At 46.9% G+C, this 22,393-nt stretch overlaps 2 protein-coding genes across 3 annotated transcripts in view; one reads left to right on the top strand and one right to left on the bottom strand.

The window, feature by feature from the left end:
• The window catches only part of P2RX5 (purinergic receptor P2X 5), a 33,879-nt gene extending 16,599 nt beyond the window's left edge, over nt 1–17,280 (top strand). The window contains exons 4-12 of the mRNA XM_079955772.1: nt 414–489; nt 1,620–1,716; nt 1,840–1,920; nt 4,369–4,507; nt 7,080–7,216; nt 8,572–8,665; nt 9,367–9,432; nt 10,998–11,080; nt 14,148–17,280. Coding sequence (XP_079811898.1) covers nt 414–489; nt 1,620–1,716; nt 1,840–1,920; nt 4,369–4,507; nt 7,080–7,216; nt 8,572–8,665; nt 9,367–9,432; nt 10,998–11,080; nt 14,148–14,244 — 870 coding nt within the window. The 3' untranslated portion in view covers nt 14,245–17,280. The remainder of the gene's footprint in view (nt 1–413; nt 490–1,619; nt 1,717–1,839; nt 1,921–4,368; nt 4,508–7,079; nt 7,217–8,571; nt 8,666–9,366; nt 9,433–10,997; nt 11,081–14,147) is intronic.
• A 1,913-nt stretch (nt 17,281–19,193) lies between these two features.
• Nucleotides 19,194–21,742, bottom strand: EMC6 (ER membrane protein complex subunit 6). 2 transcript variants are annotated; one of them, XM_079955941.1, is made up of 2 exons: nt 21,345–21,742; nt 19,194–19,778 (listed from the first exon to the last, which is right to left on the bottom strand). In XM_079955941.1, exon 2 carries the CDS (start codon nt 19,732–19,734, stop codon nt 19,399–19,401), a length of 336 nt encoding a protein of 111 aa, XP_079812067.1. In that variant the 5' UTR covers nt 19,735–19,778; nt 21,345–21,742; the 3' UTR covers nt 19,194–19,398. The 2 variants fall into 2 exon arrangements, with proteins under 2 accessions (XP_079812067.1, XP_079812068.1); XM_079955942.1 differs by lacking the exon at nt 21,345–21,742 and adding an exon at nt 20,955–20,977.
• Nucleotides 21,743–22,393: the final 651 nt, after the last annotated feature.

The raw sequence follows: 22,393 nt of genomic DNA on the forward strand, positions 1-22,393 counted from the left end.
AACAGGATATTGGGCTAGATGGGCCACTGGTCTGATCTAGCAGCTTCTTTTTGAGATCTTATGTTCACTATTGCAGCCACAAGGGTGGAATAGCATCCTCACTCCTGGCCACATACACAGAGGAAGGACATTGGTGGAGTTCCAATTAAAAAGGTTTGGGAGGCGCTCCAAATCAGCCGTCACTCACCTGTTGCCCTCCTGCTGCTACGAACTACAACTCCCATCAGCCCCTCCCCAGTGCAGAATGGGGGAAGGATGCTTGTGTGGTGCAGTGGTTAGAGTATCAGACCAGGACTGGGGAGGCTCTGGGTTCAAATCCCCGCTCAGCCATGCAGGTCTCCAGGTGACGGACTTTGTGTCAATCTCCGCCTTCGCCTCTAATTCACGGGATTTCCTTCCCTGTTTCCTTACAGAGCTCTGGCATTCCAGACGCGCTCTGTTACCGCAACAGCGACTGCAATTCTGGAGAAGCCGTCGTCGCTGGCAACGGTAAGGATTTCCCAGGCATTTTCTAAAGGCCATTCCCCAGTGTCAAAGGCCAGGTTGGAAAACAATTGCTGCATGACGGGCAATTCTGCCTTGAGATAAATTTCCATTATAAACGGTTACCTCTGCTGCTGTTGATTTTATTTTATATTTTTGGGGTAACTTTTAAATCGCTGGGGAAGCCACCCCGATTTTCAAAGGCGGGAGGACTATCAGAATGCCAAACGATAACTGAAATAAGTGTGATAAACAAAAATCTGCCCTTATTCCCTTATGGGGGACACAAGAGCCCTTATAGAGAGTCCTTTGTAGGTTCTCCATTGGTCAGAGAAAATAACAGAGGCCAACCAGAGAATATTGAGAAGCAAAGCAGCTAGTAAGCCTGATCTTTATTGAACTGTTGCAACAGGGTGCTCCCCTCACATGCAGGAGAAGGAGGAGGACCCAGAACCAAGGTGTGCCTGCCCTTATATAGACATTTTAAATTGCCCACCCTGGAGTCCAAGACCACCCCCAGAAACATCATACATACATCACAGAAGGGGTGGTCTACAACAGAAATCTGAGTGCATTGTTTATCTCCTGTCTGGCAGGTTAACTGTTAATGCTCACTTGATTGGATTACCTGGGGAGCCTGGCCAGTCTTTTGCAATGATAAATACTTAGTTCCTGAGCCAGGTCACAGGCTCACCTTATTCATACACAGACATACCCTTAAGACAGGATTTGTGAACAAAAAGGCAATGGGGAGGCTTTTCCATTTTCCTTTGACCTTGCAGGGAAATATTTGAGGTCAATTTGGGAGGGACAAAATGGTTTCAGGACTTTTTCTGTGGGGTTTCAGACATGTAGTTTATATATTTATGTTTGCTTGGTACATTTATGAACATTTATTATATATATAAGACCTTTAAAAAAAAATATTTCATAAGTAATCTACGCGTCCTTATAAAAGTGAGCCGTTGTTTCCAAACGTTTCCTGCAAGCTGTGTGTTCCCCTTCTCTGTAGTTCCTTGAAAGCTGTGTGCTCTGTCCATTTTAGCAAACATTACTTTTCCCCCACAAAACCCCCAAGCTATTCCAGCAAGGGTTTGATTCTTCCCCCCCCCCCCATAACTTTGTCTGCCCTGCAGGAGTCAAGACTGGCCGTTGTCTGAAGGTTGGGAACAGCCTGAGTGGGACGTGCGAGATCTTAGCTTGGTGTCCGGTGGAGAAGAAAGGCAGGCCAAAGTTGGTCCTAGTTCTCGCATTTATTTATTCACTTAAAACCACTCTAAATTTTTTAATACAGGCCAACTGTGCCACGCTTCCTTGAAGAATCATTAACCCAAGCAACCTGTGCTTTTCCTTTAGAAAGCCCCTTCTGGCAAACGCCGAAAACTTCACCGTCTACATCAAGAACTCCATCCGTTTCCCCCGGTTCAAGTTCTCCAAGTAAGTATCGGTCTTCCCTGTTGCTGAACTTTTGCAGTCGCAGCAGAAGGAACGGCTTCTGCTAGAGGCACGGATGGTTCTGAAATCAGAGTAGCCAGATTCATGGAGGAGAAGTCCGGCAGCAATAGGCTCTTGTCAGAGGAGACGCCTTTCATTCCCTCTGCAGTGGTACCTTGGGTTACATACGCTTCAGGTTACATACGCTTCAGGTTACATATGCTTCAGGTTACATACGCTTCAGGTTATGAGGCATCTAATCATAAGCCTGCATTTTTATCAAGCTTATATTTTGATCAGGGCCTGTATCTTAAAATGAGCTTAAAGATTTTCAAATGTTCATGCCAGGCAGAAGACCAGCTGCCTAAGAACCTTGGCAAGATGTTTATTCTCCTGGACAAGGGGGCCCCCTGATTTATAGCAGAAAACAATTCTCAAAGTCAAAGGGAATTACAGGCTGACAGCCAAGGTTACACTGACCCTACATATTACAGAAGATAAAAAAGCAGAGAAAAACATAATTAAGAGTGGATAAATAGTAAAATAAAACCATGTGCCTCCCATTAAACTTGAGCCATATTTTCCTAAGGTTCAAAGGTCAAGAGCAATGCAAAAGCATCTAGCTGGCAGAAAGGAAGAGAGTATTTTGGGAAGTCTTTTTCTAAAGTTGTTTCTTTCTTAAACTGAGATCCTTTTAAGATTTCTTTTCCTTTTAAAAGGTTATTTATGTTATGTATTAAATATATTGGCTTAAATGTAATTATGCAAAGGAATTAGAAGCTAAGAAATGTTAAATCCTTATGCTAGATTCGTATTTCATATAGTTGGAAGAGATCACAGGGGCCATCAGCCACCAGCCCAGCCCCCCTTGCCAAGCAGGAAACATCATTAGAGCATTTGTCAAGCCTTTGTTTTAAAGACCTTCAAGAGAAGGAGATCTTTCAATGATGATCCTTGACATCTGTTTAAGATAAAAATTTGAGATTAAACCATTTGTTTTGGAGGGCAATAGGGCGAGGTGAGCTGGTAATTAAGGTTCCTTGTTGAGACACATGTAAGATATATTACTACTTATTTGTCATTTATAGATAGAAGAATATATAGCTTTTTGTTTCCCATAAAAGGACAAGAGGAAATGGGTGTATCTTTTGTGATTGGTTCTAGCAACCAGCCAATAGGAATTTCAACCAGGCTGATTGGACAGAGGCAGCCACAGGAGGAGCAAGGGGGCTGGATTAAGGAAATATAAGTGCTGGCCAGAATGGCAGGAGGCCAGGCCAGAGCTTGGTAACCATATACCACTGTGCCTCATATTTATTTGTCTGACAAATAAATTATTATTTTAATTTCTCTATTGCTGCGTTGAATATTTCATTCCAGCTAAGCGTTAACCACAAGCAGGGTGCTACAGTTACAGACTCTGCTAACCCAGAAATAGTGCTTCAGGTTAAGAACTTTGCTTCAGGATGAGAACAGAAATTGCAAGGCAACGTGGCAGCAGCAGGAGGCCCCATTAGCTAAAGTGGTGCTTCAGGTTAAGAACAGTTTCAGGTTAAGAACGGACCTCCGGAACGAATTAAGTACTTAACCTGAGGTACCACTGTATTACCAATGTTCAGTTGGCAAGTGCAGATCATTATTTTGCCAAAATGGCACAAGGGAGATATCAACAGAATTCAGGGAACCCTCAAAGGGTTTGTAAAATTACAAAAAGTGTTTGGAGAAAAAAGCCTATGTGGGGAATTCCTTCCCCACATCCCAAAAAAATTGATTGTGAGATTTTTCAGCGATTGGTTTATTGGCTGTCTGGTTTATTGGAGGTTTTGTACAGTGCTTTTTTCCCTTTAAAAATGTTTAGGAATACTCTCATTTTGGCTCTAGAAAATCACCATTTTATAGTTCAAATTGTGCAAATAAATATCTTATTAGCCTGAATATAAGCCTCACCTTTTCCCCCAAGTTCTGACTATGAAAAGTTAAAGTGCGGCTTAAATTCGCGACCTTACAAAAATTGCCTTTTACGATGTCGCTGCTGAAACAGACATACGGTGAAACGGAACGGGTGTGAGTGCCTGCATGGTTTTAAGGGAGCGGCTTATATTCGGGTATTGTCATTTTTTCTTTTTTCCCCTTGAATTTTAAAGGTGCGGCTTGTTTGCAGCTGCAGCTTATATTCGGGATAATATGGTACAGTAAATGGACAAAAGTACAAAGACTGTTTAGGGGTATGCGTCCCCTCAGGAAAAAACCCCACTGGTTTTGTATATGGGACACATGGTTACTATTTGCTGCTGCATTAGTGTGGTCATGGCTTCATGGTTTTAAAGAACGGGCATGTCATTTTCGTACAATTGGTTTGTCTGCTTGGTTGTTAAGAATGAAAGATCTTAAATAAATCAGTGAAAATAAAACGTGGCTGCCAACTGAACTTCCTGCACTCCCTCAATGCAGAACCAACGTTCTTGACACCACAGATGACAGCTACCTGAAAACGTGCCGCTATGGACCGGACCATCCTTACTGCCCCATATTCCACCTGGGGAACCTCGTCTCGTGGGCTGGGAGCAACTTTCAGGAAATGGCCTCGGAGGTATGGAGAAACTTGCTGTTCTGCTTCCTTTGGGGGAAAGGGCTACAGCTCAGTGGTAGAGCATCTGGTCCCGGGTTCAAAGCCCCTACATCTCCAGGTAGGGGCCGGGAGAAAGACTTCCTGCCTGAAACCCTGGAGAGCTGCTGCCAGTCAGTGGTGGCAGCACTGAGCTAGATGGAGCAACTGTCTGTACAAGGCAGTGGCACCTTGGTTCTCAAACTTAATCCATTCCGGAAGTCCGTTCCAAAACCAAAGCGTTCCAAAACCAAGGCGCACTTTCCCAAAGAAAGTAATGCGAAATAGATTAATCCATTCCAGACTTTTAAAAACCCCTAAAGCAGCCATATGGGATGCTGGGATATTCCAGCATTGGGGTGAAATTGGACTAGATTTTAATGTGAATTTTACTCTCTAATGAGATCATTGCTCCATAAAATGAAAGCAATAAACAATGTACAGTGGTACCTCGGGTTACAGACGCTTCAGGTTACAGACTCCGCTAACCCAGAAATAGTACCTCGGGTTAAGAACTTTGCTTCAGGATGAGAACCAAAATCGTGCAGCGGCAGCCCAGCGGCAGCAGGAGGTACCATTAGCTAAAGTGGTGCTTCAGGTTAAGAACAGTTTCAGGTTTGGAACGGACCTCCAGAACGAATTAAGTTCTTAACCTGAGGTACCACTGTACTGCAGTCACACAATCAATCAATCAGTAGCTGAACTGGGTTCCACACAGCCACAAAAACAAAACGAAAAGGGCCGCCAAAACAAAAATGCAAAAAAAATAGCAAAAACAGACAGACCTCAGCGTAACACTCAAAACAGAAGTGTGGCACTCAGATCGGAAGAGTAACACTCAAAACGGAGTAGGTTCGGTTTCCGAAAAATGTTTGCAAACCGGAACATTTACTTCCAGGTTTGGAGTGTTTGGGTTCCAAGTTGTTTGAGTACCAAGGCACCACTGTAGCTCTTGAGTAGAATCACAGAATCGTAAAGTTGGAAGGATCATCTAGTCCAATTTCACCCCAATGCTGGAATATCCCAGCGTCCCGTATGGGGATCGAACCTGCAACCCTGGCATTATCAGCACCTCGCTCTAACCAACTGAGCACTTGCTTTGCATATAGAAAGACCCAGGTTTCATCCCTGGCCCCTCCAGTTGAGAAGGGGATCAGGTGATGGGGAAGATTCTCTCACTCTCTGCTCGAGATCCCAGAAAGCAGTGCCGGATTTACGTATAAGCTAAACAAGCTATAGCTTAGGGCCCCACTCTCTTGGTGTGTCCCCAAAAAAATGTAAAGGGAAAAAGAGCCCTGGATGTACATTACCAAAATATAAGATAAAAAACAAATAAAATAAAACTTACATACAGCAACAGTGTTTTGTGTTGTGTAGGCTCCTATGATGTAGGTAATGGGCCCCACCTGCTAGCCTGCACCCTAAAATATCACTGGTTTGCTCATTTCTATATATAGGGTGCCTACATTCTGCATAGGGGCGCGGGTGGTGCTGTGGGTTAAACCACAGAGCCTAGGACTTGCTGATCAGAAGGTCGGCAGTTCAAATCCCCGCGACGGGGTGAGCTCCCGTTGCTCGGTCCCTGCTCCTGCCCACCTAGCAGTTTGAAAGCACGTCAAAGTGCAAGTAGATAAATAGGTACCGCTCTGGCGGGAAGGTAAACGGCGTTTCTGTGCGCTGCTCTGGTTCGCCAGAAGCGGCTTAGTCATGCTGGCCACATGACCGGGAAGCTGTACGCCAGCTCCCTCAGCCTATAAAGCAAGATGAGCGCCGCGACCCCAGAGTCGGCCACGACTGGACCTAATGGTCAGGGGTCCCTTTACCTTTACCTTTTTACATTCTGCATGGCAACATGTGCAAATGGCTTTAGATACCTATTAGGCCCACAAATTACCATATAGCACATGGGTAGGCAAATTAAAGCCCGAGGGCCGGATCTGGCCCAATCGCCTTCTTAATCCAGCCTCGGATGGCCCAGGAATTTGCATTTTTTTACATGAGTAGAATGTGTCTTTTTATTTAAAATGCATCTCTGGGTTATTTGTGGGACATAGGAATTTCTTCATTTTTTTCCTTCAAAATATAGTCCGGCCCCCCACAAGGTCTGAGGGACAGTGGACCGGCCCCTGCTGAAAAAGTTTGCTGACCCCTGATATGGCATATATTCAACACAAAAAACAGTGGCAATTTGTTGTTGACAAAGGACAGCTGGACATATAAAGGGCCCCATTACCTTCAGTAGCTTAGGGACTCATCAAACCTAAATCTGGCCCTGTCAGAGAGCCACTGCCGGTCAGAGCAGGCTGAGCCAAGACCGTGATGCTGCAGCAGAAAGGGCCAAAACAATTCTCTTTTTCTGACCTACCGTTCTGGCAGCTTCCTGGATGGCACATAGATCTCTTGACAACTGGAATGGACAAAATCCCACTGGGGGAGCCTTAGTGGGAGAGGAGGAATCAGGCAGGGATCGCAGGATCTCCTGGGGGGGGGGGGGAGGGCTCTGCGACCTTAACCTGGAGCTCGCGCTGAAGCAAACCTTTGTCTCTCTTTCGTTAAGGGTGGTGTGATAGGAATTCAGATTGAATGGGACTGTGACCTTGATAAGCCCCCCTCTGAATGCAATCCTCACTATTCTTTTAGCCGGCTGGATACCAAGTTTGCAGAGAAATCCGTCTCGTCAGGATACAACTTCAGGTAACAAGACATGGAGGGGGAGGCGATTTTCTTGATATCTGCAGCAAGCCAGCCTCATTCTCTCAATATCTCTCTCTCTCTCTCTCTCTCTCTCACACACACACACACACACACACACAGCCTAGCCTACCTTGCAAGGTTGTTGTAATAATAATAAATAATATTTTTTTATTTATATTATTTATTTATTTATATTTTATTTATTCCCGGTTCAAAAAACGGGCTCAGGGCAGCTAACAACAAATTTAAAACACTTAATTGTAAAAGCAGCATAAAATACAGTATAAAAACACGAATAACAATAAAATTCAAAGTTCAGAAATCAATTGAGGGGAAATCCATCTAATAAGCATTGGATAATCCTCAGGGCTAGCTGGCTGAGTTGGTCCTACTTGGGCCAGCGAGGAGACCAGGGGAGAATTAGCTGTGGGGTCTCAGAGCGGGTAATCTTCATAAAAGGGGAGGGGGAGGGAAGAGAAGGGAAATAAAAGATCAGGCTGAATTCAGATTAAAGGCCAGGCGGAATAGCTCTGTTTTACAGGGATTAAATGAGGAGGGGGGAGAAGCATGTATACCACCTTGAGTTCCATGGAGAAAAAGGGATGTAAAGCTGTGAGAAATAATTATAAACATAAGAAATGTAATATATATATTAAAAACATTGAGTACTGTGGACGTTGCTCCCAGGTATGTAGATACAGAACCCCAGCATTCATTGATTTATCAGCCTGACTGATTGTTTAAAACTTTTTGAATGACAACCGCGAATTGGGCAACGCTTAAAAACAAAAGTTAATTTATTTTCAAGGCAAGTCCTTACCAAAAGGGTGGGTGACAGGTGCCATTTCCTCAGGAAGTATGTTTCCTTTAAAAAATGCACACACATACGATCGTAATCGCCAAAGGTCCAGAAGAGGTTTCTCTCTTGGCACACGGGAGAAAAAAACACGCCATAAATAATCCAGAAATTAGATCATTATAACAAAAGAAAAACGCTATGTAAAAATGGCATAGAATTTTTATTATTATTTTTTTTGCTCTCTGGCACCATCTGGTGTTGCATGTTGATAATGAATACAAAATGTTTTTTTGACTAATGTAGCTGAGTCCTCTCTCTCTCCCTCTCTTTCTTTCTTGCCTCTGCTAAGATGTTCCTCAAAGTGACATGTACAGGTTTAGAAAGAAAATATGTTTTAAAGGCTGGGGCAAGAGAGAGGAGGAAAATAGGATCTGGGGTCTGATGCAAACAACAACAACCATACCCCCCATTGCTCCTCACTGCCTGCAGCCTCCCCCATAACAACTTCATTTTGGGTGAAATAACGCCATCCCTGCTCTGCTTTCTGATATTGCAGGTTTGCCAAGTATTACCGGGACGCAGCCGATGTTGATTTCCGGACTCTGATCAAGGCTTACGGGATCCGCTTTGATGTCATGGTGAACGGGAAGGTAGGAGGAAATGTGTTTTGCCGCCTCGTGTTTTTCTCTTTTGGCTGGGCTGACTCCAGGTCCGAGGGGTTTTCCTGGGCGAAGTTTTCCCCTGCCTCTCTGCAGCTGGGATTTAGAAGATTACTGTCTCTAACAGGGGAGGGAGAATCTCGCTGTCATGGCCAGCAGGCATCAAGGATGTAAAGATTTCATCCGAGGCTGCATTCTTTGCAGAGCTGTTTCCGTTCCACTACAGTTCGGCTTCTGCTAAAACCTACATTGTTTCCCTCACTATCTGCTATGGTCAAAACAAACGTAATTAATTCCAGTGGCAGGGAAACATCAAAAACAATGCAGGAAACCATGTAATTATTTACATAACATTTTCGGACAAAAAAAAAAAAAAGATTGCCACTCTTACGCTCTTGCGTGATTTTTGTTCCTGATCTCAAATGTTGGGGCAATTTCTGCTCCTGTTTCCAACAGAGTTCTCTGACCTCTGCAGTAGCCATTGGTAGTTTTATTCTTCTCCTTGAATCGGTCTTTCAAAGCCATCCCGCTTTGGGTGGCCATTTCTGCATCCTGTGGCAGAGAGTTCCACATCTCCACTTTGCCTCTCCCTTAACTCCAGGCTCCACACATATGATAAAAACAAAACTTTCCTGAACAAAATGCTTCTGGCTAAAGGCTCAACTCTCAGCTTTCGACATGTTTTCTTTCAGGCGGGGAAGTTTAACATTATTCCGACAATCATCAATGTGGGATCAGGTGTTGCGCTGATGGGAGCGGTAGGTCGAGTTGAATCCAATAGATTTTTTTGTTGACCCAGTTTGTGTGCATGAAAATCTGTTTGCTCCCTCCCACCCACCTGCCAAAAAAGGCTAGTCCCATTGTCTTATCAAGCGCATTCTTCATTTCACTAAAAGGAATCTGGTGGCTTGTATATGCCAAGGTTGAGCCATGTTTCTGAAGTCATGTGCAGGGCCTTTTTGGTTTTGGCTCCCTGCCTTTGGAATTTTCTCCCCAGAGACCTACGATTCCCAGAGTTCCTTGTGAAGAGGGATTGTTTGTTCAAGTGCTCTGGGAGAGGAATAGGAAGTCTCCCCACAAACTACAGCTCCTAGGATTCTTTGGGTTTCGGAGTGCTTTAAACATACAGTGTGAATGTGGCCTGTGTTAACAACGAGACCTCAGTGGAATCTAGACACATATAAAAACCGCTCTGAAAATGCTTTTTAAAAAAAAGTTGTTAAAAAATAAATTGAATTTTCCATGAAGCTCACCAGCGCCATCTAGTGTCACATTTTATATTGCACTTGAAACACACTGAAAACGTTTTATTTGCCCGACACAAAGTTTTATTAGCCCAATTGTGAGGTTCCCAATGCATGAATCACAGTGGCTAAGCTATGCAATCAAAGGCTGGGAAGCAGATTTCAACGAAATATCAGGTCTCATTCAGAGGCACTGTCGTCTCATCCTGCTCCCAGCTGGGGGGGGTGGTCTAAATGACCCACAGGATCCCTTCCATCTTCAAAATTATGTGGCTCTTTTCTGTTCTGCAGGCTTACTGTGACCTCTCTTTATCTCTGTGTTATTTTATTGTCTTGATTTCTTAGGCTACTGTGAGAGCTTAGGCATAATCAGCCGTAAAGTTTCTTATAATGCCCAAATCAACATCGTGACATGTTTCACGATGTTGATTTGGGCATTATAAGAATCTGTATCTAATTTTTGAGAAGTAGTTTCGAGTAAATAGCTTTGCAATTGTTACTATACGGCTTATTATGTTTATGTGCTTTTTCAATTGGATTTCCGTAATATAGGCATTCGGGTGGTTTTTGGTCTTGTGAAAGCTTAGGCCTCAACTGCAACAATTAAAACTCATGGAAAGCACATCATCCCCTCCCAAAAAAGAAAGAATGCTGGGAACTGTAGTTTGTTAAGGGTGCTCCAAACGGTAGCTCTGTGAGAGGTAAACTATAAATCCGAGGATTTTGGGGGACGGTGGGTTGGGCTTTAAATGTACAGTGGACTCAGCTACGTTAGTTTAAAAAAACCCCCAACGTTTTGAATTTGTTATAAACATGCAACACCAGAGGGCGCCAGAGAGCAAAAAATAATAATATGCCATTTTTACATAGTGTTTTTTTCTTTTGTTATAATAATTTCTGACTTAGTTCTAGTGGTTTTCCCCCCTGTGTGTAGATCCACCCAGTGTATATACAGTGCTTTAAAAAGAACCACCCCAAACGTGTTTGGAGGCAGAAATGGGCAGCTCAAGTTGTTTTTATTGATTTATTACCAAAATGTGTAAATTTGTTGTGTCAGCAATGCCTTGTCTGTTTCCTAGGGGGCTTTCTTCTGTGACCTGGTGTTGCTGTACTTCCTCCAAAAGAGCAATTTTTACCGAGGCAAAAAATACGAAGAAGTGAGGTATGTTGTTTTCAGGCGCAAAGGGGCGTGTGGTGTGGCAGAGGCTTTTGAAACTTCCACCTTGGGGGAGTCCTGCCGATCACCTGGTTGTCGACATGGAGGCGGGGAGGGAAACGCCCCCTCTGACATCATCGTGATGTCAGGCGATTGACAAGTGGGTGGCCCCGCCCACTGGCCAGACTTGGCCCTCAGAAACTGGGGAGGTCAGGATACCTACCCCTCTCCACACACTGTTACTGTCTCTCAGCCTCGCAGGGTTGTTGTGAGGATATAATGGGGAGAAACATGTATGCTTCATTCACCTTGAGCTCCTTGGTGGAAATATGAGATATAAACGAAATATCGTGGTACCTTGGGTTACATACGCTTCAGGTTACAGACACTTACAGACTCCGCTAACCCAGAAATAGGTTAAGAACTTTGCTTCAGGATGAGAACAGAAATTGCACAGCAGCAGCGGGAGGCCCCATTAGCTAAAGTGGTACCTCAGGTTAAGAACAGTTTCAGGTTAAGAACGGACCTCCAGAATGAATTAAGTTCTTAACCCGAGGTACCACTGTAAAAAATAGAGCCGCCACGCCAAAATCGAAAGAAAAAAGAGAGGATTTAAGATGAAGTTGGTGCAGCCTCTGGCTTCCGCCACCCACAGCACACCTGGCCATCATTCAAGCCCCCCCAGAGCACCACCAGGTGCATCAATTGGAAATTACTAAGCGAGGACTCATCTTTAGCAAGCCTTTTCCAAGCTGGCTCCTGCCTTGTATTCTAACATGGTTAATTCGGTACCTGGGACCCAGGAATTGGAAGAGGGGTCCAGGAGTCGAGGCACCCCACACACTCATGACAATACAGTGGTACCTCGGGTTAAGAACTTAATTCGTTCTGGAGGTCCGTTCTTAACCTGAAACTGTTCTTAACCTGAAGCACCACTTTAGCTAATGGGGCCTCCTGCCACCTCCTGCCAGGACTGTTCTCATCCTGAAGCAAAGTTCTTAACCCGAGGTACTATTTCTGGGTTAGCAGAGTCTGTAACCTGAAGCGTATGTAACCTGAAACGTATGTAACCCGAGGCACCACTGTATAAAGAATCTAGAAGGAGATTCTTCTCCTCGGCTGTTTTAACCATTGACCTTGGCTTAAGACTGGGAAATGGGCCTGAATAATTCATCATTTCCGTTGGTTTAAAAGCCTCCTGGATTGGGCAGGAGCAAAGAGCATCCCTTGAGAACCATATATTATAGTCAGGAAGAGGACGAAAAGCTTAATGTGGAGTCCTTGCTGCATGCATTAAGATTTTTTAAAAATGCACCAGCATGTTTTGATTTTTAAAAGCACATGAACCCATACGGGTGAATGGGTTAAAACGGGCGGTTTTCAAATCTCCTTCGGGGAACTCTCTTTCTCTCTCTGTGTTGACTTTGTTTCCCAAGGAAGGCGGTGAAACTTGGGAAGGAGGCAGGCCGGGCCAGAGGTTTGTCCCCTTGTTCAGTGTTTCCCAACCTTGTGCCTCCAGCTGTTTTTGGACTACAATTCCCATCATCCCTTGCCACTGGTCTTGCTAGTCAGGGATGATGGGAGTCGTAGTTCAAAAACAGCTGGAGGCACAAGGTTGGGAAACACTGCCGGACCTTGTTGAACCATGAGCCTTGGAAGGCCCCCAGTGATGCTGACTTTTAACGCCAGCCCTGCAAGGGAGAGTCAAGTGATTTGTATTTTGCAAGATATGGGGGGCAAGAGCCTTTTGGTCTGATCCTGAGGGACAACATTCAGAGTAGGTCCCCTGAGCAGCTTTGGTGTACTGCCGTTCAGAGTTTCTGTGGGGGCACCCTTGAGATCTTTCCCTGCCATCCATGGACCCCCAGAACCTACCCCAACGCATGCTGCCCCCTTGGCCATGAAGGGGTGAGGATGCTGACCTTTTCATCCCTTGAAAAGTACATTGAGTTAGAGGAGGAAGTTAGAAGAATGGGTCCCTAGTTCGAGACACGACTTGACCTACAATACGATAATCTTTATTGTCATGGTCCCATACAGAACAACGAAACTGAAAATCTACATCAGGCATTCAGAAACCAACAAGCCTGCTATCCCAGCCTGGTTAGCCCCCTAAAAACTCTGATAAAGGTAACGGTAAAGGGACCCCTGACCATTAGGTCCAGTCGTGACCGACTCTGGGGTTGCGGTGCTCATCTCGCTTTATTGGCCGAGGGAGCCGGCGTACAGCTTCCGGGTCATGTGGCCAGCATGACTAAGCTGCTTTTGGCGAACCAGAGCAGCACACGGAAACACCGTTTACCTTCCCGCCGGAGCAGTACCTATTTATCTACTTGTACTTTGACGGGCTTTCGAACTGCTAGGTTGGCAGGAGCAGGGACCGAGCAACGGGAGCTCACCCCGTCGCGGGGATTCGAACTGCCGACCTTCTGATCAGCAAGTCCTAGGCTCTGTGGTTTAACCCACAGCACCACCCGCGTCCCTCAAAACTCTGATACCCCATGATTAAATACAATATACTCCCATAGAGACTACCTTACACTGCATTTAAAAGCAAAATTGCATTTGAATAGAAACTGTTTCTCAGGCGTCTTAGTCCTAGTCTTTATAACCCTGTACCTTCTTCCAGAAGGCAGAAGCTGAAAGAGATCATTTCCGGGGTGTGCACTATCTCTGCAGCTTTCTTATGGCACCTGGAAGCATAGATTTGATCCAAGGTGGGAAAAGTGCACCCAATTATTCTCTCCGCAGTCTATACAACCCTGGACAGCATTTTTCCCCTGACCGTGCAGCTCCCAAACCACACACACAGACCATAAGTTAATACACCTAGTTCATTGCTGCAGCCAAAACATACATTCCAACAAGTCCTTCAAGCCCCCTCTCTAACATTGGGTGTGAGGAACCAGTGACCCTCCAGACAAAGGCAGAAGACGGCTCCCATCATCCCTGTGTGGCCATTGGCCATCTCAGTTAGGGAGTTGTAGTCCAGAGAGTCACGGGTTCTCCTCTAGCCAACGCCATTGCCTTATCCCTCCACGACTTCTTTCTCTGTTTTTCTTTTTTGCAACAGGAAACCCGTGCCAGAAGCAAATATCAACGGAGACCAGAGTTCTGACTCCCTCTCCAGGCTGGATCACCTGAGGCAATTGCAGACGGTTGAGACCTAACGCCAAGGCCACTGACCAGCGACCGCACTCCACTAAGACTTCATGGGCCGGGGAAACTAAGCAATCCATGACGCCAGGGCCATCGTTTACCTCACGGATAGGCGACGGAGACCAGGAGGATGCGGTTAACCCCAGGCCTTTCACAGCTCCCCAAAGCCTTATTTTCTGGTGACGTTCCGCCATACCCTGAGCCATCTACGTCACTCAACACAGGATTTTACATTTTTTTTAAAACTAAAAATTAAATGGCAAAGCGACCTGCCTATATAATTCCGCAGTAGAGATGGCAGAAGTTAGGCATCCCCTGTGTTGCCATCTTGAATATACCTGAGGTCCATCCATCTTGGCCCAAATGTTGGGCAGCCATCTTGAATACAGCACGATCAATCCACCTCAGTCAATAGGGCTACCTATTATTTCCAGGCCTTTGTCCTTCTACAGACAGAATAATCAGGACATATCCTTGGCATTCCTGACAGACAGCATATATTAATATTTCTTGGAGCAGCGCACTTGGCTCGTGAGATTTCAGTCAACTGCTTTTCATCCTGCCAAGTCTTCTCTCCTGCAAATTAGCCTGTTTTAAACTGGAGGGCCCCAAACAAACTGAGGTGGGATTTTTTTTTTTTTTTTTTGAATTTTCTGGATTTTACGCCTTTGCAGGGCAAGGCAGGACCCTCCCTCTCCGAAGAAATGTTCTGTGGACTTCTGCAAGTCTTGAAAAATATTTCATGACCTCATATATGCAGATGGCAAGGTGAACAAGAAATAGATCACTTTGAGGTAACCTGTTTACGGAGCTTTCATCCTGATTTGTTGGCAGGGAGGTTAGATGACATTTTGTGAAGCAAAACGACTTCTTTTATTGCAAAATGTTCGGTTGTTAGGGTATGGTTGTGCCAAAGAGCTCCGGATCAAATTGCACAGCCTGATTTTGCTGGTATGTGATGGGATCTCACTGGAAAAATAGCAACAGGCTGCAGAGTCACACCCTTAAATAAGAAAGCTATGTACAGAGATAGGCTCCTGAATGCGGGATCTGCAGAAATCTCGGTCCTCAGAAAGAGAGGTCTTGGTTGACACCCAGATCGGTGCCAACGTGACATTATGCTCTGTCATTTAACGGGCGAAAAAACTCACAGGCTGCTACGTTTTGCCCAACTTGAGAAATCGAGAGATGGTGCTAGGGTTTTGAAAGATGGAATAAATCACCACGTCGAGAGGACTGAGTCATCCCCACGTACCCGGCAGCCTGGGTGAGCTGGTTTGATGGCATTTCAAAGGAAGACTCTGTGTCCTTTTGTTTTGTAACCCATCTCCCGGGTTCAGTCTTCCAAATTAACTTTCCATCCTCGCATTTCGCAAGAATCGAGAAACTGTTTTGACTTTCTTCCTCTCCCCGCCCCTCTTATCCCCTTTCTTTACAGATGTCTCCCTTTCCTCTTTATTAAGAGCAAGATCTTCGGACTTCCATCACATAGTTTCAGTAACAGAAGGAGAAAACATGCTTGTTTCTCTTTGGCCAGATCCACATGTACACATTTGACATATCCGATCTACATGTAAAGTACATTACTTCCCCCAAAGACTCCTGGGAACTGGAGTTTGTTAAGGGTGCAGGAATGAAATCTACAGTTCCCAGGAATATATGGGGGGGGGGAGTCCTGTGCTTTAAATGTGCAATGAATATGCTTTGACCATATAGTGCGGCTCTGCCCTTAATGATTGTCAGATTCTGTTGTTATAATGATGGGGCCTAGCTGTGGTGTCTGTGGGAACAAAGGCACCCTCACTGCCTGACAAAGCTTTCCCCTATTTTTTAATTTAAAAGCAGGTTTGGAGGGTTTTTTAAGGGCTTGCCTGCTTTTTTTAATGGGGTGATGGACAGGCTGTTTGTCTGTGCTTTGGGGTGTCTTACAGAGGGCACTGAGCACGGTCCAGGTTTATTTTTATTTTTTGGGTCAGGGGCTGACAATAGTTTCTTAGATTTCCAGGTGTGCCCGGGTCCAAAAAGAGTTAGGACTCCTGTTCTAATTAGTGGCGTGTGTGCATGGAAGGCAGGGGGGAAGAGGATGTTTTAAACAGGAATGCTCATTTCTCTCTCATGTCTCAGTATTAATCTTTGCTAACTGTGAACACAATATAGCCATGAATGCCATAACAAAGATGCTTTTATAGGAAGTTTAAATATTTATACGCAGGGCTGTGCCAAATATTTCCCCCCGGCTGCTACTTCCCCTTCCTTGAATTAGCCACATGGGCATTCCTACCCAATCAGGGATCACATAGTGAATGTGATGACATCATGATGCTGTGTCTGACATGATGATGTCACTGGACATCAGTGAATAAGGTACTTGCCCAGGGGTGGCTAGTCTCCACCCTGAGGGCCTGATCCACCTTCTTCACGCCAAGTTTTCTGGCCCCCTCAAGATCCCAGATACTGACAAGCTCTGGCAAAAAAATGAGAAGGTATTATTAAAATCATAGTCTGTCCTTCCTACCAAAGGAGCCCTGGATAATTTGTGTGTGTGTGTAGATTAGATTTCAAAGCTCTCTATGAAGAGTCCAGGGTTTGCGGCTGTTGTTGTATTTTGCAGAATTAATAAAGGAAGCCAATTATCCACCCTGGAGCCTGCCTTCCATATGTGGAACTACAACTCCCATCATCCCTTTGACATGTGGCTGGGGCTGATGGGAGGTGCAGTCCCAATGTCAAAGCTCAGTAATGAACGTAAAAAGTGGTGCATTGATCAGTGTGAGGGGAGCCATCTCATCCCATTAGAAAGGACCATACCAGTAGCCTATGTCTAAAATGCTCACTTGCGCGATCACAGGTGCTGCCTCCCACACCCTTGCTCAGAATGTACTTTACGAAGCCAATGCAGAGAAAGGACTTTGGCACGTTTATAAAAGGTCTGTGCATCTGCATTGTCCGTGTGAAGGATTGGGGCGTTCTCAGGAATGGTCCCCGGTCAAAGCTTCAGACACACCCGAGACTCATTGTAATGTGAATACAGATTGCTGTGAAACAAAGCAAGTCTCTGTGTTGTTTCTCTTTGCTTCATAGATGTTAACGCTTGCTAAAATACAAATTTAGAAAGCGCTGGTTTCAGAAACATACTTGGCCCCACACACCATCAAGAAGAAACAGAAGATTGTGGCTGTGTTGCTGGTGGAATTCGGTTGCAGGCCAAGATCAGAAAGTGGAGCATAAACTGAAAGGCTGGAGAATAAATGAAAACTGATGTTTTAACATGAGGGTGGGAGGAACTGGGGGCTCTACAGGTGTCTCTGGACTAAAACTCCCATCATTCCTGTCCTTGGCCACATTGGCTGGGACTGATGGGAGTCCCTGATTCACAGATGGAAAAAAGGCCAGGAAGGAAAGTGAAGCTGTGAAGGAGGGTCAGTTATTGAAACAATGAATAAATAAATTTTTAAATGGGTTCAAAGTCTGGGGTGTTTCCGGGGGGGTTAGCTGAAGATCCCCAGGAGCGACAGAGGCCCAGCTGTCCCCGACCAAGGGTCAGTTGGGAGCCCAACAGGAGATAGAGGGTATTATGTTGGCAACCCCTGGAAAAGAACCCTTCCCCCGGAAGTTCTTTCTAGCCTGGTGTCCACATTTCCACCATTAGCCCTGCTGAAGAGAACAAGGTGGATCTGTGTAGCCAGAACTGTTTCCAAAGGAGGGCAGCCTTACAGAAGGTTGCAAGGAGCACACGAAAGCCACAGCCTTGTCCCCTGATGCATCTCATGAAGGGTGCTGTGGTGGGGCTGGCTTTCCTCACAAAAGCAAGCTGTTGCAACGACACCCCAGCACTCCTGGGTACAGGGAACACCCTTAACGTTCAACGCTACAACAAATGCTGAAATTGCTAAGGTAGGGCTGGGGGGGGGGGCGTTCTTCAGCCCCAGGGGCACAATCCCGCCTGCGTTCCATTGGTGGGCGGGGTCAGAAGCAAAAGTGGGCAGGGCAAGGAATGCAAATTTTGCCTTTGCACAGTAGGCTAGTTTCCCCCACCCTGCTTTCCTATCCTCCCACCCTGACGAGCAAGAGGCAAGATCAGAGTTCAAGGATACATTTCCAGCCCAGCAAAAACACGAAAGGAAGGTGTGGAGCAGGGCCGGTCAGGGATGTGAGCTGCAGAGAGTTATGAGGACCAAATAGTGAGGGTCAGAGAACTGCATTGGACCCCAGGCCTGAGGCTCAGATAATCACCTATTCTGCAGGTTGGTAGTAAAGGAAAAGGGACCCCTGACCATTAGGTCCAGTCGTGGCTGACTCTGGGGTTGCGGCGCTCATCTGCTTTATTGGCCGAGGGAGCCGGCGTACAGCTTCCGGGTCATGTGGCCAGCATGACTAAGCTACTTCTGGTGAACCAGAGCAGCGCATGGAAACGCCGTTTACCTTCCCACCGGAGCGGTACCTATTTATCTACTTACACTTTGACGTGCTTTCGAACTGTTAGGTTGGCAGGAGCAGGGATCGAGCAACGGGAGCTCACCCTGTTGCAGGGATTCGAACCACCGACCTTCTGATTCGCATGTCCTAGGCTCTGTGGTTTAATCCACAGCGCCACCCACGTCCCTAGGTTGGTGGTAGGTGGAGCCAAAAGGGAAAGTGGATGGAGCAATGCATTTAATTTTGCCTTTCTACAGGGAGCTAGTTTTCTACACCCACACCTCTCTCCATCCAGGCAAGCAAAGGCACGATCAGAGTTCAAGGACACATTCCCAGCCAGATGAAAAAACTAAAGGAGGGTGTGAAACAGGCCCAGTAAGAAGTGCAGCTGGAGAAAGTGGAGAAAGCCAGAGGAGAGTTCTGAGGGCCAGACAAACAGGTTTTGAGGGCCACATTCTATACCTGGCTCAAATGAACAAATACAATACAATAAAACAACAACTGAAAGAAAGGCATAGAAGGAGCACTATTTTCTCATCACACCTTCTTAGGGATTTCACATTTTGTTTAATTGGCAGGGTTTTACAGGCTCGTTTCCCGACAGAAGTTACTGGCAGGGTTAAGCAGCACAAGCAACGGATCAACAACCCCAGACGTTTGGCCTAGGAGACAAGGTGACCATTTCCCCCGAAGTCCTGTCACTCCACGAGAACCGTTCTAACTCGGCGCGTCTCCTCTTCCGCCCTCCCCTAGTAAACATGTACCATGCCATAGAGGAAAGTCCAGAAGAGGACATATGTGAAGAGACCCCCGATCAGCCCTCCGGTGAAAAGCGGCCTTCGGGATTTAAAGTACTTGCTCCACCGCCGCCCGGCTTTCAGCACCAGGAGGATGGAGAGGAGGGCGGAGGCCAGGAAGTAGAAGATGAAGCCGTGAAGGCCGGTCAGGCCCAGGATCCCAGCGGTCGCTCCCGAGAGGGCAGAGACTGACGTCCGGCAGTAATCCAAAATGGCTGCGTTCCCTCGGACGGCAGCTTCACTGATGAACTGGGGGCCTTCCCGCTTGGCGATCACGGCATTGGCCATGGCTGCGATCCAGATCCGAGCGCCGCCGCTCACCTACTGCACTCCTGTGTAAAGAAGAGTAGGAAATATTGATTAGTCAGGAAACACCAGGCGGTACCATGCAGCAGTTTGGCTTCACCCCCAGAGGCGCACTCCATTGTCTCTCAAGGCAGATGGATACTGCTATTACATTCATACCACAAAACAGCTCTGCATAGGCAAGATTGCCCTTTCGCTCCCTGAATTAAAACAAAACCATATTGTCAGCTATGAGGATCAGGTAGCTGATGATGGGGAAGACCCATGGCTGAGCTTCTGGAGAACCAATGCAAGCCAGAATGAACAATAATGGTCTGATCAGGGCTGGGGGGGACACATGACCTTCTAGACGTTGTTGAACTACAATGCCCATAATTCATGGCCATGCTTGCTGCAAGGAGCTGAAGTGCAACAAAATCAGTACGTTTCTGAGCACAATTCCAATGTCATATCATGGGACCTGTTCTTTGTTGCTCTGTTGTTCTGAACACAATTCCAAGTGTTGGTGCTGACCTTTAAAGCCCTAAGCGGCCTCAGCCCAGTATACCTGAAAGAGTGTCTCCACCCCGATCGTTCAGCCCGGACACTGAGGTCCAGCTCCAAGGAGGGCCTTCTGGTAGTTCCCTCACTGCAAGATGTGAGGTTACAGGGAACTAGGCAGAGGGCCTTCTTGGTGGTGGCACCTGCCCTGTGGAGGGAGATATCTGACTTTTAGAAAACAACTGAAGGCAGCCCTGTTTAGGGAAGTTTTTAATGTTTGATGTTTAATTGTATTTTTTAATATTTTGTTGGAAGCTGCCCAGAGTGGCTGGGGAAACCCAACCAGATTGGCGGAGTATAAATAAATTATTATTATTATTATTATTATCAGCACCAGTTTCCCAGTTCCTGGACTGAACAGACAAATATGGCATGAGGTAGCTTTCCCTGTTCCTTTGGAAGGGGCTGTAGCTCAATGGCAGGTTCAGTCCCTGCCTGGATGGCCAGAAAAGTCCCCTCTCTGAAACCCTAGAGGGCAGCCACCAGTAAGCCATATTGAGCTAGACGGGCCAACCGTCATCTCACTGTAAGGCAGCTTCTCGTAAATTGATATAAGCCCTTTAATCAGAACCATGACGACTGGCAACTTGCTTTAGTTGTCAGGGGAAAGGCTGCAGCTCAGTGACAGAGAACCTGCTTTGCAAAGCCTTCATATCCAGTACCTCCAAGCAAAGATGGGGAATGTTTCCCAGCATGAAATCCTGGAAAGGCGCAGCCTCGTATAGTTCTACAACGTCCAAACAGTTGTGTGGGGAACTATGCAATGATCCACACATGCCTTGAAGCATATACTGTATTTTGTATCCCGCAATGCATGATCATGATTGATTATTGCAAGCGAAATAACGCTGACGCCATCCCACAACTCCCTTTCTTCCCCCTCCCCTGGAAGCCCGCCTCTGTCCCGCTCCGGGATGACGTCAGAGCCCCGGGTTATGGCGTCAGGGTCCTCTGCCATGATGTCTGAAATAAACCCCATGAGTGACACATTCGGTTCCGAGAAAGAGGAGCGCCGCCCCCTCCTCCCCGCGCATACCAAGAATTCCGCTTACCAGTTTCGGGTCGCCTTTTTCCTCTCTCTAATGCCGACCGAAAAAGTCTTTCCCTTCCAACCGGCTTTACCGGAAGTGGGTAGGCGCCGCCATCTTACAGCAGAAAGGATGCTGGGAGCACGGGTGACGTCACCTTCAGCGCGCGACGGGGCGTGACTCCGCCCCGCTTCTCCCACGAGCCCCACGGGACTTGGCCACGGGGATAGTTTCGCGTGCCTTATTTGGAATTTCCGGTTTTGTTTGGACCTTCCGGCTTCTTTATGCCACACTTCCGGCGTCTTCACGCCACATTTCCGGTAACGTCCGTCGAAGTCGTTAAAGACGCCGTGGATACCATGGATATGATGCGAGCTAGAGCGACCGCTTCTTCGTAGACCGGATTTCCGGTCCGAATTTGGCATGTAAGTTTCAGCGCTGAAAGCTGATTGGGTGGCCTCGTGCCGGTTACTATCCTACCTCACAAGCTTGTTGTGAAAAGTTGTTTGGAGATGTTTGTCGTGGGTTCATTTAAAAAAAAACCCAGACCGTTAAAATAACAGTCTAGTGAAAAGAACTGAGAGGAGTTGCGTGGTCAGGTGAGGAGAGCGATGGAGCGGCTGAGGGGAGTGGGCGTGGCCTCTTGGTAGGCGGAGAGACGTTGCCGGCCGTGGGGGCGTGGCCACGAGTAGCGGCAGTTGGAAGGGGCGTGGCCAAACGAGGTCGCGAGGGCAAGCATGTGCGCGCGAAGAGGGGCGCGGCGACCGTTTGAGGGGAGGGGCGTGGCCTCTTGGCAGGCGAAGAGACATTTCAGGGGCGGGGGCGTGGCCACGCCTAGCGGCACTTGGAAGGGGCGTGGCCCGGCCGCGGGAGGGGCGTGGCCAAACGAGGTCGCGAGGGCAAGTTTTGTGCGCGCGAAGAGGGGCGTGGCGACCGTTGGAGGGGCGTGGCGTGGCCCGGCGGCGGGAGGAGGCGCTTGGCCGCGGCGGAGGGGGCGTGGCCCATGGCGAGAGCGGCGCCGGGCAAGGGGCGTGTGCCGCCTCCGCCTCCGGCGCCGCGGCGGGCGCGGGAGC

The sequence above is a fragment of the Podarcis cretensis genome (assembly GCF_951804945.1).
Source record: "Podarcis cretensis genome assembly, chromosome: 15".
Lineage (NCBI taxonomy): Eukaryota > Metazoa > Chordata > Lepidosauria > Squamata > Lacertidae > Podarcis > Podarcis cretensis.

Excerpts from the sequence above, each read along its gene's own strand:
- EMC6 (XM_079955941.1), bottom strand. The coding sequence starts at position 19,734 with ATGGCCAATGCCGTGATCGCCAAGCGGGAAGGCCCCCAGTTCATCAGT.